This window comes from Galleria mellonella, unplaced genomic scaffold (assembly GCF_026898425.1).
Source record: "Galleria mellonella isolate WM207_F2 unplaced genomic scaffold, CSIRO_AGI_GalMel_v1 utg38, whole genome shotgun sequence".
Classification (NCBI taxonomy): domain Eukaryota; kingdom Metazoa; phylum Arthropoda; class Insecta; order Lepidoptera; family Pyralidae; genus Galleria; species Galleria mellonella.
In genome coordinates, this window is record NW_026442090.1 from 8,748,538 (window position 1) to 8,761,748 (window position 13,211).

At 31.1% G+C, this 13,211-nt stretch overlaps 1 protein-coding gene across 1 annotated transcript in view; it reads left to right on the forward strand.

The window, feature by feature from the left end:
* LOC113522753 (uncharacterized) overlaps positions 1–13,211 on the forward strand; it is a 71,827-nt gene that overhangs the window by 33,637 nt on the left and 24,979 nt on the right. Inside the window, exons 3-4 of the mRNA XM_052897861.1 lie at positions 4,937–5,020; positions 5,623–5,755. Of these exons, the coding sequence (XP_052753821.1) occupies positions 4,954–5,020; positions 5,623–5,755 (200 nt within the window). The 5' untranslated portion in view covers positions 4,937–4,953. The remainder of the gene's footprint in view (positions 1–4,936; positions 5,021–5,622; positions 5,756–13,211) is intronic.

A 13,211-nucleotide genomic window follows, 5' to 3' on the forward strand; every position in this document is an offset into this window, starting at 1 on the left:
GGTTGCGCCCGCGCACGCGTTCTCCATGTTATAACAGTTATAATGATTACGTGACATATGAATATTGTCACGCGTAATAATTGTTGCTCTTTACGTTTTACGCTGTAACTCGCAATTGGCATGTCCCGTTTATGTGTAACGGGCCTACGAAGATAACTTACGGTGTTCATCTCGTCAGGTAAGATTTTACTAACAGCAAAATTACAGTAGTCTTACAGCCTTATTAATTAAAATCAATTTTCATTAATTTAAAACATTTTATCATTAAAACGTCTTTTAGCAACAAGTATCCAAACAGTTTTAGACACTCCAATATTTATAATAATATTATGATATTAGAATTTGGAGGAAATCTTTACGTCTGGTATGGGATAAGCAGATAGAATTTCTTACTGCATTCATTTTCATTACTCGTTTCATATTTGTAAGCAAGTTTTAGAGTTCGCATTACTCTTGTTTTTTTCTTGGATATGATAACTTGACCGATAATGGATTCTTAATATGATATTTAACATTCTGTGAACTTGAGCCATAAAAGATACCATTTTCATTAAAACTAATTTTTTATGGTATAAAAAAAACCATGGTATTAAAAATCTTTGAACAGGATTCGTTAACATAAATCTAATGGACTGTAATTGCGTGGAACGTATTACTAAGCACTGAAGGATTTTATGATTCACATTCTTATTACAACGTGCAACCAATAGAACGCATCGAGACAAATTAAACCAACTTAAAGCTACAGGATTATTTGATTAGAACAAGTATTGATCATCGTAATGACTATAGTATCTATATTACCATCTATAGTACCACCTTATGATATTGTTTGTCATCAAAATTTCGTGGTGTAAAGCTTCAGATAGTTATGATTTAATAAGGAAGTAGATGCATAATTAATTAAAAATAGTTTAATATGCTTATATTTTATTTATATCTACATATTTAAAATGAATTGTTTTGTGTATATAAACAGCAATCAACCCGCCTGCCGAGTGTGATAATTATTAGCAAAACCCTCAAGTGGAAGGCAACAGTGGACAGTTAACGGCTGATATGATGACGATAATATAAACAGTAAAGAAAATTGTGTATTACATATATTTTTTTTAAGTATTTATATTTGTATATCTATTTTAACAAATATTCCCAAAATTCAATCCCGATAATTGTGCTCCTTATTCTTAATTTACAACATTTTGAGTGTTCATGGTTTTTTATTTTATTCGATTGGATAGTTATCTAGGTGTGAATTTATTGTCTCACACTTGACAATAGCAGCATAAGAAACAAAGGGCTATAAGATTAACCAAAATCGGAGCAAAGGTTCCGCTGGCAGCATATCTCGGGTAAGGCATCGCTAAAATGGAGTTAAAGCGAAGTAACTGTTTCACACTCGCCATGTTTTAGCATATCAAGCCATGCAATGAAATGCTTGGAAATGTCAGCGAATGCTAATACAGTGGCGTGTGATGTCAGCTCATTTTACTTTAAAATCATTAGATTGTTTTATAATTCCACACCGGGAATTCACATTGTTTTGATTGTTAAAACTTAAATGTTTCTTGTGTTACTGATTTCTGTAAAGAAGAAGAAAGTGGTAGATTAGACAATGCCTTCCTAAAATATCTATGGATTTATTGAGAGTTTTAGTTCATGAATTTGTACTTATTATTATTTTTCTTTCTAATTTACTATAACTAAATGCACTTGTCTGTATCTCATTAAGTAATCGTATGTATACATATATATACGTATATGTAATATAGTTTAATGAGATATATGTAATATCATTATAATATTTATATCACCAATTATTTTTTTAAATTTTAGAATATATGAATTATGTATATAATAATAACTATGGGCGACATTATTTTCACAGTACTATTCTTGTCTATAGGCGACAATTATCACTTTCCATCATGGGGTCGTTGGCTTGTTAATCATTCTAAGTTGCCTAAAACAGATTTGAAATTTAGGTATAGATTATACCTAAATGATAAAAAAAAATTGGAAGGCCTAAAATATCTTTAAATTGTCGTCACCACAAGACCGCTGCATCTTGTGGTTTGTTAAAAAACCAGTACCGTAAAAATCCCCTCTTCCGGTGGATTTTAAAACTCACGATGTATAATAGATTACGATTGCTCTTCTCATCTCAAAACGGTATCTCTGTATACTCGTACTCGTGAGAATGCACTGTGAAACAGTTCATTTACATTTTAGGGAAATGGAACGGTTTAATAAATAATATTAACTCTGCAAAAAGATTTTGGACAATTTACGTTTAAAGAGCTGTAATGGATCGACCGGATTTAAAAGTATGTTATTTTTAAAGCTATGGTGACTTTTGAGAAAGCAACCTGATTTTGTAATATAGCGGTATTGAACTACACGACTTTCCGTTTTTTATTGCTACAATTACAGATATAAAATACAGTCTTTGTAAGAAGTCATACTTCATTTAAATACCAGCGGAGCCAGGGTAAGAATTGATTGAAAGGAAACTTTTTGATACATTCAATATTTACGTTTCATTTGTTGATGTATCGTAAAGAGAATTAAATACCAACACGATATATACAAAACCGCGTACTTTCACGTTTACAAATGATCATTCATTCCATTTGATAAAAAGATTCGAGTGAAAGCGATATCGCAATGCAAAAAAGTAAATGAAAATTCGTGTCACTGACTTTCCTATTAGCTATCGTGGTTTGCGATGCGCTAGTGTTGACCTGCATTCGACACTCAAATTGCAATCCATGAAGTTGAGATGGGATTATATACTTGGTAATTGTATGTCGCCAGAGTAACATTGTTATTATTTAAATGAATGAATGAATGAGTATACTTTATTTGCATTATACAATATAGGAAATAAGCAAGGCAATTTACAAACACAACGATACAATTGTATAAGTACAGTAAGGCGTTATTCGTTATGTATATACATCAATTGTCTAAGACATTAAAGTCAAGGGTCTATGCTATCAAGTTTATTGTTATTATTATTTCGCAATCAATTTTGGTTTTTATTTCCGTGATTGAGTTTGTTATAGTCAATAAATTAGTACTTACTAATGTTATTAAAACATAAAGTATTTTATAACTTGGAGTACACAACAGTTTTTAAAAGTTTGAGCGGAGAATTGAGAGCATGTAGTTGCATTGCAGTAAAAGTAGTAGTTGTATTTATTTATACTTGCATGCATCGACTAAATTAATCTAAAGAACATTTTTTTTATATATCTCAATATATAATATTTATTAATAACAACAAATAATGATTATTTATATTTATATTAATATACCAATATATTATAACAAAGTTTCATACCAACCATCTGGACGAGCGGCGGTCTTTTATCGTGCGTTTTCAAGGCAATTTTTTCCACGCACAACTACTCTTTGGAATTGACTTCCAGCAGCAGTATTTCCGAACCAATACAACATCATAACCTTCAAGAAAAGAGCATATTCCTTTTTAAAAGGCCGGCAACATACCTGCAATGCTGTTGGTGTTGTGGGTGATCATGGGCGGCGGTAGTCACCTACCATCAGATGAGCCACATGCTCGTTTTTCCCCTGTGTTGTAAAAAAAAAAATTAAGAAATAACTGGTTTAAACTGTGTGTTAATTGTATTATGTTTATTCGATCTATTCTACACTTATTATTACTGTAGATCTTGCATTAAAACGTAGGGTACCATTCAACGTAATATCACGCGGACAAAGTCACGAGAAGCAACTAGCATTTATTATAAATGTGAAAGTTTGTAAAGATGTTTGTTTTTCAATCACGCTCGAATGGCTCAATAGATTTGAATGAAAATTGGATGCACATATTCTATAGCACTTTATATCCGAATTACTCTCTTGAATAATGTATCTAATGGTATAATATTTTTTTATGATTAATAGAGAAAACTATACAAAGTCTGTTTCTGAGTAATCTTTTAATATAATTGATGAAAACATTATTGATGTCTCTTCAGTTAAAATTTTTCTTTAAATAAGACTTTTTGTATAAGATTCTTTTCAAACGATATCCGTTATTAAGTATTCCTACTTTTTGTTGAACTTTCTACGATTGATCGGGTAGTGTTATTTTATCTTTGTAAGATACCAGATCTGTTAGACGCCGCGGCGGGGCGCTGTCAACAATTTATCGTAGGCGATTTTATCATTTACCAGACCAGAAACCCAAAAGAGGAGAAATACGCTCATATCCTTTTTGCATATGCAACTGCGTATTTATGTTCTGTTTATTATGATGCAGATAAGGTGATTTAACATTCGCTGATAAGCTTACATACCTACTTCAGAGTACATTCTCCTATGTACACAATATATAACAAACTATTATAATTATCAGGATTATTGTACGGTTGTAATACATCGTTGTACTATCAAAATGTGAATATTTTCCTGTGTTCTCTTTAATTTACAATTTTGGATCCATTAACTTTTAGACCTTGGTACAATAATGCAAGATCATCAAATACTTTATTTCTAATCTCTTATAAAACATAAATCATCGGCCCTTCAATAGATACTTAAGGTATTAGATTTACCTAGTACGTGGGTAGGTTTTGTTCATAGTTGTGGGTGTATAACCTAATTCGTGCTTCTGTTAAAATTTAATCATAAATGAGATTGCAAATCAAGTTAATAAAAAATAAAATATATAATTATTATATATAATTCAGTAAAATCATTAATTATCTAAAAGAAATCATAAATGTACTTGTAAATAACATTTGTACTTAATTATAATAGGTCTGTACCTACTGACCAAATTTTTGTACCTACGTTTTGGTTATATTTTAATCGATAAAACACCACTTAGTTATAAATAAAACAAATATAAAGAGTGTATTTTATGTTTATATTTTAAGAAGACTGATGTTGTTACGTTTGTTTACAGGTGGTCGGAGTGTCGGTATGAGGGGAGAGGCACTGCGGCTGGCGCGGATAGCGCTGGTCCTACTGCAGTCCTCATTTGTTCTTAGTACGTATTTGTTATACGTTAAATACCATTTGTACACATAAACTAAAATATATTTTCATCATCATCATCTCAGCCATTAGCTCTTCACTTTTGAACATAGGCCTCCTCCATAGACTGCCATAAGGAAAAGTCCTGAGCCGCCTGCATATTATTATATTTTGTATTGTTCTAATAAATGATTAATGCGAAGGTTTGTAAAGAAATTCAGTAAAATTGAATTTAATTGAAAGATGAACACTTTAGATAATTTTTATTCTAATTTTGACGTAGAAAAAAAAAACATTATTAGGGATCATCTCTAAGATATGGATATTTTTGACATAACTAGCTCTAATGTAAAGCAAGTAAAACAAAACGAAATACAAACGATATTAATTAAAACTTACTATGATAAATACATTTTTCAAATGAAATATTCTATGGAAGAGGATACTCCTAGCATTAATTAAGTCTGCCTTGTACGAGTACTTTCATATTTGTGTAGAGTACTAAGTAGTACAGAAAATAACAAAAACATAAATTCTAATGTTGTTAAAAAAATTCGTTTAAAAAAATATGGTTTTAAAAGAGTAAACATTTTATCGGGTTATTTTATTTTTCAGGTCGGATCGCTTTCGAAAAATTGACAGATGTGGATTTCTCTGGCACTGCGTACTACACTGTGCGGAACTTGTCACTCTATGAGTGTCAGGGATGGTGTCGTGAGGAACCAGACTGCCAGGCAGCCTCATTCAGGTATCATCTTCTAAATACTTTTGGTTAATTATTGCCCACAAGCCGTACAACAATGTAATATACTCTTATATAATACTTACTTATTTTACGAAATTAATTTCCTTCTAAGTTTTTTAAAACGTTTAACTTTATTTTTCCAGAATAATACATTTTGTGGAATGTTTAGAGTTAAGTTTGGGTGGGTTATGATACCTTAGAATCGACTTCAGTATCTCAATTTGGGTAATTATCATAAATATACCTACACCTACTATATTTAATAACGTTTATCAATACATAAGCAAAGGTCTTTGCGTTCACCGCAAAAACAACACCAATTTCTGTATCTACTCAATTTAAGAGCACTGCTTTTGATACTAGTCTTTACTATGTTTATTTATTTACTGACTGTATTTTTCCTTGATTTATACATTTTTTATTTTTCATTATTCATATTTAACTGTCATATCTTAAAAACATTAAACAAAAATTTTAATGTAGGTAGTTTATTAATTTATTTTGAAATTTATTATTATAGTGTAGTATTATATTTATGTATTTATGTAATATTACAATATATATTCATATTTTATTTAACAGTTTATTTGTAGCTTATATATTATATTAGTATTTATGTTGTTTGTACATTCTGTGTACTTTAGCTGCCTGCTAACTACACGTTTTCTTACTGTATTGAGTTGACTGGAAAAGATCTCTTCCAGAGATAAGCCCACCCTATGTGATTTACGCAAAGTGTATTATATATATACCGAACAAAGCCAAAATAACATCATAAAAGTTAAGTGTGTGGCTTACAAATAAAGCTTAAATCCGGGCACACGTAGAATACTGTTCTTATCTTTGACCTGCAGTACCATAATATCAGCGTTTTCCATTCTACCGCATACAACGCCGATCATCACTGGCATTGCGTAGAGACGTTGCGTTTCTTTGTTTTTTTTTTTATCGTATATATCATAGGGAATGTTCAAAGGAATTATTCAGGTTAATACCAGTTGCTGAATTTTAGCACTGAACAATTCGCAAAAATTGTTAGCAACGCAGTAATTTTCTACACAGAGCCATTTGATTTAGAGAATCGTATAAAAAAATATCGATTATTTCAATATATTTTCTCTATGAATTGTATTTAGTGGATTAAACGACCTACTGAATTAAATTTCACATTATATATCGAATACCTACTCATACCAGTTAAAGACTGATTCGTCATTCTCTGATTGATCACGAACAAAATAAAAATCAACGTGTCGTATCCAACTCAGATCACGATGCTCCTGACCTAGATGATGTAGATAAGAAATCGAATTGACGTGGAGACTCACTAATTCAGGGGGCAGAAGGGGCAATTAGAGTGATCGAATATAGGCTTATAATAATGTTTGAGGTGTCATATACTGTTCATTGATTGTTAAATGATCATAGAATAAGTTTTTATAATAGATTAGAATAGATTGTTTATTTGTATCAATTTGCAGATTCTTATATTTGCCTAGACACTATTCGTTGCAACTATCTGAAATATTTTCTAGTTACAATAAAATAAAGCAAAAATATACGTATAATAAGAAAATGATATTAGTCCAAGTTTTTGAATTAGTTGTTCCCGTTGTATGTGAAGGTTACTTAAAGTCTTATATCAATAAAATATAGTACATTACTGCAGCGGCTAGCAACTGAGGCATTGATGGACGAACGTGCAAATGTGGGCCGAGGCGTGGCCGAGGCACACATACGTGAATCCATCAATGCCTAGTTGTGGCCAAGGCTTGTATAGTACTTTTCTCAAGCAATGCGCGGAAATCAAAAACATAATTTTACTTTTTAAGTTCAATGACGAATAACGAGCAATAATAATTTTTCACGCGCCATAATGTTCCTTTGTTTTTTTTTCAATAAACGGCTTTCTATTTGCAAGCCAGTTCGAAATTTAAATAATACCTTGTATTAATTACCTTCTTGGTAGCCATGTTTCGAAGTAAAAGGTCATTCCATTTTTAAATTACAGGACAGATATGAGTTTACATAGTAATTTATCTGGCCGCAAAACACGACTGATATGGATTTTCATACAACTTTTGCCGGCCGCTGTCCGCATGTATCTGGCCAGTACGGCAATTTTGATCTATCTCGAAGAAGTTTGACAAAATAATGCTCACATTTCCAAGCATGTTTGAGAAAAATAAATTTTAAATTAATATGTTAATAACTTGATTTTCAAATAAGAATATTTAGGATATAAAAATACCAATTCTTATGTTTCTTAGCTAGGAGTAAAACTATATTTTTTTTTCCATTTCTGTTAATTATAGTCAAGAATATCCACGATAAGGAGGTCAAGTAATCAGTACATTTATTCAAACATACTGATTGCTTGACCGACAGCGCCGAAAACAGTTCCTACTTATGATATTGTGTAAAGCGGTCCGGAGGGAGTAGTCTGGTTCATTTGTGTTAAGGTCGGCTGGATTTGTGTCAGTCTGCCATACGTCCTCCACAGTTCTGGCATTCCAATGACACGCTCTTGGTTAATAACAATGTGTCTCGAACTGCTGGCCACAAACCGTGTAAAAGCGGAAACCGACCTCGCCGCGCTCCAAATTGGATAACAGTAAAAGTGATCGCATACGTCTTTCAATAGATTATTGCTGGACGGACCATTTTCAAGCACGCCAATAGTTTTCATGACTATTGGCGGTTTCAAATGTATCTATTATTTAATTTATTGTTATTGTCCTTCCATACTAGTCTAACGTCGTGAGACGTGCTTGCGCCAGATAATAGGTAGTATTTGGAGCTTCGTATAGCAAGCATTTGGAAAGTAAGCACTATGAATCTACCAAGACGTATTAATTTGTTTTTTTAAAACGAGCAATGACACAAATCCTTTTTATTTTGTTAAGTTGGAAAATTAAATAGGAATTCATTTTCTAAAAGCGATTTTTCTAATGTTTTTAAGATTGTTAGAGCTTTAAAGGTTAAATTCCCTTAGTCGCCTCTTACGACACCCACGAGAAAGGAAGAGATGGCCCATTCTATGCCGGGACCACACGGCTATTATGATATTAATATACAGAAAAGTATTTTAAATGTGATATCCAGTAAATAGATTTTTGTTTTCTTTACTCTCAACGAAATATGGGCTTTTTGTTGAACATGTTTAAAATCAACGTGGCAGTAGTGAACTTACTATCGTCTTCGGGGTTCAAATGATTTGTTAATGATGTTTTCCATCACCGACGTATGCGACTATCAGAAAATATGACTCACCTGTTTTTCCTATTGTGTAGGCACATTATCACAGTTGTTGCCGTGTAATGCAAAAAATCTAATTGCATTAAACTGAAGTGAGGCGTGTAACAGTATTATATGGCTAGTTAGATTCCTCGAAATCAATTTGAACGGGATCGGTCGAAAATCAATTCGGTATTCAATTAAAAGAGACGGAACTTTCCCGCGCTTCTAATCTAGCATTGTACTAATACGAGTACGTATCTCAGATCGATCTGTCCAAAGAAATATCGATCTGACTAGATGGACACGGTAATAACAATTGCTAACTGTGCTCAACATTGGTGCCACCGAATGTTCGCTGTTTGAAACGTGAAATATCGCAAGAATACCGTTCCGACATAGTAAAAGTCAATAAAATCACGCACGGAATGTCTCGAATGCCCATCAGAATTGTGCACGTTGTTATCTGAAGATGAACCGTCTGAAATACGATAACTCAAAAAATGACGTGCCCCATAACCAGACAATGTTTCAAATTGTTTTATGCTCAACTGTTATTTTGTTTTGCATTAGTAGATTAGATTGTTCATGATTATTCTTTTGTGAACTTCCGACATCTTATTTATTTACTCATTAACTCTTTATTGCACCAATAAAGAGTTTCTATTTATCTATTTTCTATCGTTTATTGTACATATAAAAAATATTGTCGTAAAGGATGTACTATACTGACCAGATCATAAAGTTGTTCTCACCTTCGGGTGTTGCTAGTGTCATAAAATTATTATGCAATTTATTATGTACTAAATGTTCCTATTAGTATTGTAAATGTAATATGTAAATTGTGAACATATACATATTTTATAAATGTATATGTATGTATATGATATACAAGAGATTAGCAAACACGATAGTATTGTTAATGAGTTCATGAAAATGAAATAGAATTATATCGATAGATGAGGAAGAACTCAGTTGGTACCTACGTTGTGATGAATCCATTAAAAATTAATCGCGATTGTTTTTTGGGGGAAGCGATATTGTTATGTAATGGTGACACACAATTGCATATATGCAATTGTGTGTCACCATTTATGTTTAACTCTATATTGTATAAATTTACTCATGTCTATAATCACTAAAGAAGTAGTCAGAGGCATTTGTCGACGGTTACCTTTTTGATGAAAGAAACGCTTGATATGCCCATATTTCGTCGAACATATTAGGTTACAAAGTGCTTTCCAATTCTGAAATACTATACGAATGTACATTAACATTTTAATAGGATTAAACAAGAATAACAAAATAAATATATATAAATAGATTACATATAAAATTCAAATACGCATAAATGAAAAAAGATAAATGCTTACAAATGTAATTGAAAAGCTACCGTTGCTTAGAAATACCACATTACTCATCGGACTGCAATCGGTCATTAATATTACGATCAAAATATGTAAAATTATTTAGAGAGTCCGATGAAACGCGGAGGTTGATTTACGAGCCACTTCGTAGTTTTCACAGCTTTGCAGTTCAGAGTGGGATTAAGGCCGCCCGAGAGCTTGCAAGTTCGATTTTCTTTTAAATTTAATGGCGTTATATTATTTTTTAATTATTACTTTATAATTAGCATTAATAGTAAACGCATAAATTATTATAATTATAAATAAGTACGTACTTAGTATTAGTTGATATATTTATTTTTAATAGTTCAATATATTAGTGCTCTTATTAATTTTAATTGTAAATAGAATACATGCTTAATTCTTAGATTGCCCTATGGTTGATTTGTAAAACGCATGGAATGCGATTAAATGTTAAGCTCGTCTTATGCACACTTACGACTATTTATATATTTATGCATTAAAGTTTAAGTAAATAAATTTGCTGTAACTTGCGACTTTACTTACGTAAACTATAATAAAAAAAAGAGCATTTGTCATAAATAATTAATATTCACCTACTATACTATGTGTTAATCCAGGTTATGGTCAATGATTGTGTACTAAATTTCATTCAAATCCGTTGACTCGTTTAAGCGTGATTGAGATGTTTCCTCTTGCCCTTTTGTAGAAATAGTTTCTTTTCTTTCGGACCCTTTGAGCCGTTACTGTATAGGATGATTGATGTGAAGTGCAGGCGTCAGATAACGGCGATTGGAAGAGCTGCTGATGACTTCGAGTCATGTCTCACTTGACCAATATCATAATAATCATAAATAGCAGATCTGTTCATGATTACTATGGTAAATAGCCCTATAACTGCACATTTCTTGATACTCTCATTTCTAATCTGCCATATTTATAGCATCGTTATTATTTTATGTGTAAAGTTGTTAGTTGAAGGAAATGGTTAACGGAGAAATTATTGTTTAATGATTATAGTTATAAAATAATGATACCTCATTGGTTTTGTGGTTTTAGTATCCGTTATAGGTGTTAAATATCTGGACATGACAAAAGATATTGAATGATTATAATGCCCAATGCAAAAGCTAAGTCGTTGAATTTAGAAAGTGATAATATTGTACTGAAGTTATGAATGAATATGTGATAAGAGTTGCCTAAAATTTTTGTATATTTTTTAATTTAGGATTTTTATTTAGCAGCATTTAACACTTAAAATCAACTTTGGAATAGACTGAAAAGTATAATAATTTATATTAATATATTCTTGTCGGGTGCAAACATTTATTACGCTTTACGATTGGACACTTTATATGAATGTAGAATTTGAATGGACTACTTTTTCTGAGTGAACTGCAACAAACAATATAAGTCTGGAAAGTGGGACAGTTATTAACAGCCATAGGCTATCCATGATAATAACGGAAATGGTGAAATCTAATAAAGTAACATATGATTGTAGAGGTCAAAAAATGAATTTACCACTTCCTGTTATCGAGCATCTCCCTTTCTTGTATTGTTTATATTAGTAGGCGTTGAACTTATGGTATTTAATTACTTTAACCTCCTTCGAAATGAAATTAAACCCACGTATAACGATTGTTTAGAAAGAAGAAATCCTAAAAGCACTCTATATATAAACATGAACATTCAATTTTTACAATACAATTAAAGAATGTTCAAATTGATATTCATAGTATTTTCAAGGAGTGGTTCAACCAAAAACAGTATAACAATGCCTAATTCATTGATAGTATTCGTTTAGCTAAACAACTTTCTCCAAGTAATTGGGTCCAAAATAAACAATTGTTGGACGCTTCATTATCGATTTCGTCACCATACAATTTGTAAGAATGTTTTGTTTTTGCATGGCAACCTTCGACCTTTATTGGAGAAAGTAATTCAGTTTCACTGGATTTTGCATTGTTATTATGATTTATATTACACCTCTTTTATATACATAATTCGGAATAATCAGTAATTTTATTTTTGTCTTTAGACATGCTCTGAAAGTAAATTTAGTAGAAAAGAAATTTGAGGTTATAAAATGTATAGGTTAATAATTACCATAATAACATAATCTGGATAAAGGAATAATACCATTCCTTTATCCAGACTTTGTAAAACGAGATAGTTTGACCTATAGACATTAAAATATTACTTATAAATATTAAATAAGGTTTTTACACATTTTAAATTCATTTCGCAAATTATCAACAAATCAAATTATGTATTACTGTTATCCGGGTAAGATCATATTGTTTTTATATACCTTTATATTTGTCAAGATACCTTTGTAATGTATCCATGTCGATTGTTTCGTTCCACACAAAAGTCAAATAATATTTCAACCTTAGGTAGTCTATCGTAATATCTGAATATATAGTCATAATCGTATAAAAATAAATATAAAGATACTACTATTTTCCTGTGTTCTCTCTTCGTTTTCCTTCGTCATTTTTTTCTATTGTATGTGTGCTGTTAAGTATGTATATGTTATGTATATATTTGATTGTGTATATATTACATATATATGTATATGTATGTATGTATATATGTTTGTATATTTATATGATAGTGCGCCACCTACCCTTTGTCTTTTTCCCAATGTCCTCTACCCAAAGGTTGTCTGGAAGAGATTGCTTAGCGATAAGGCCGCCTTTTGTATCACTTCTCATTAATATTTACTGTATTTGTTATTTCTCTTTTTACTTGGTGCAATAAAGTGTAAATAAATAAATAAAGATATTAAAACTCATAAGAAAAAAAAAAATACGACAATCTGTTATAAAATTACATTCTTAACAATTTGT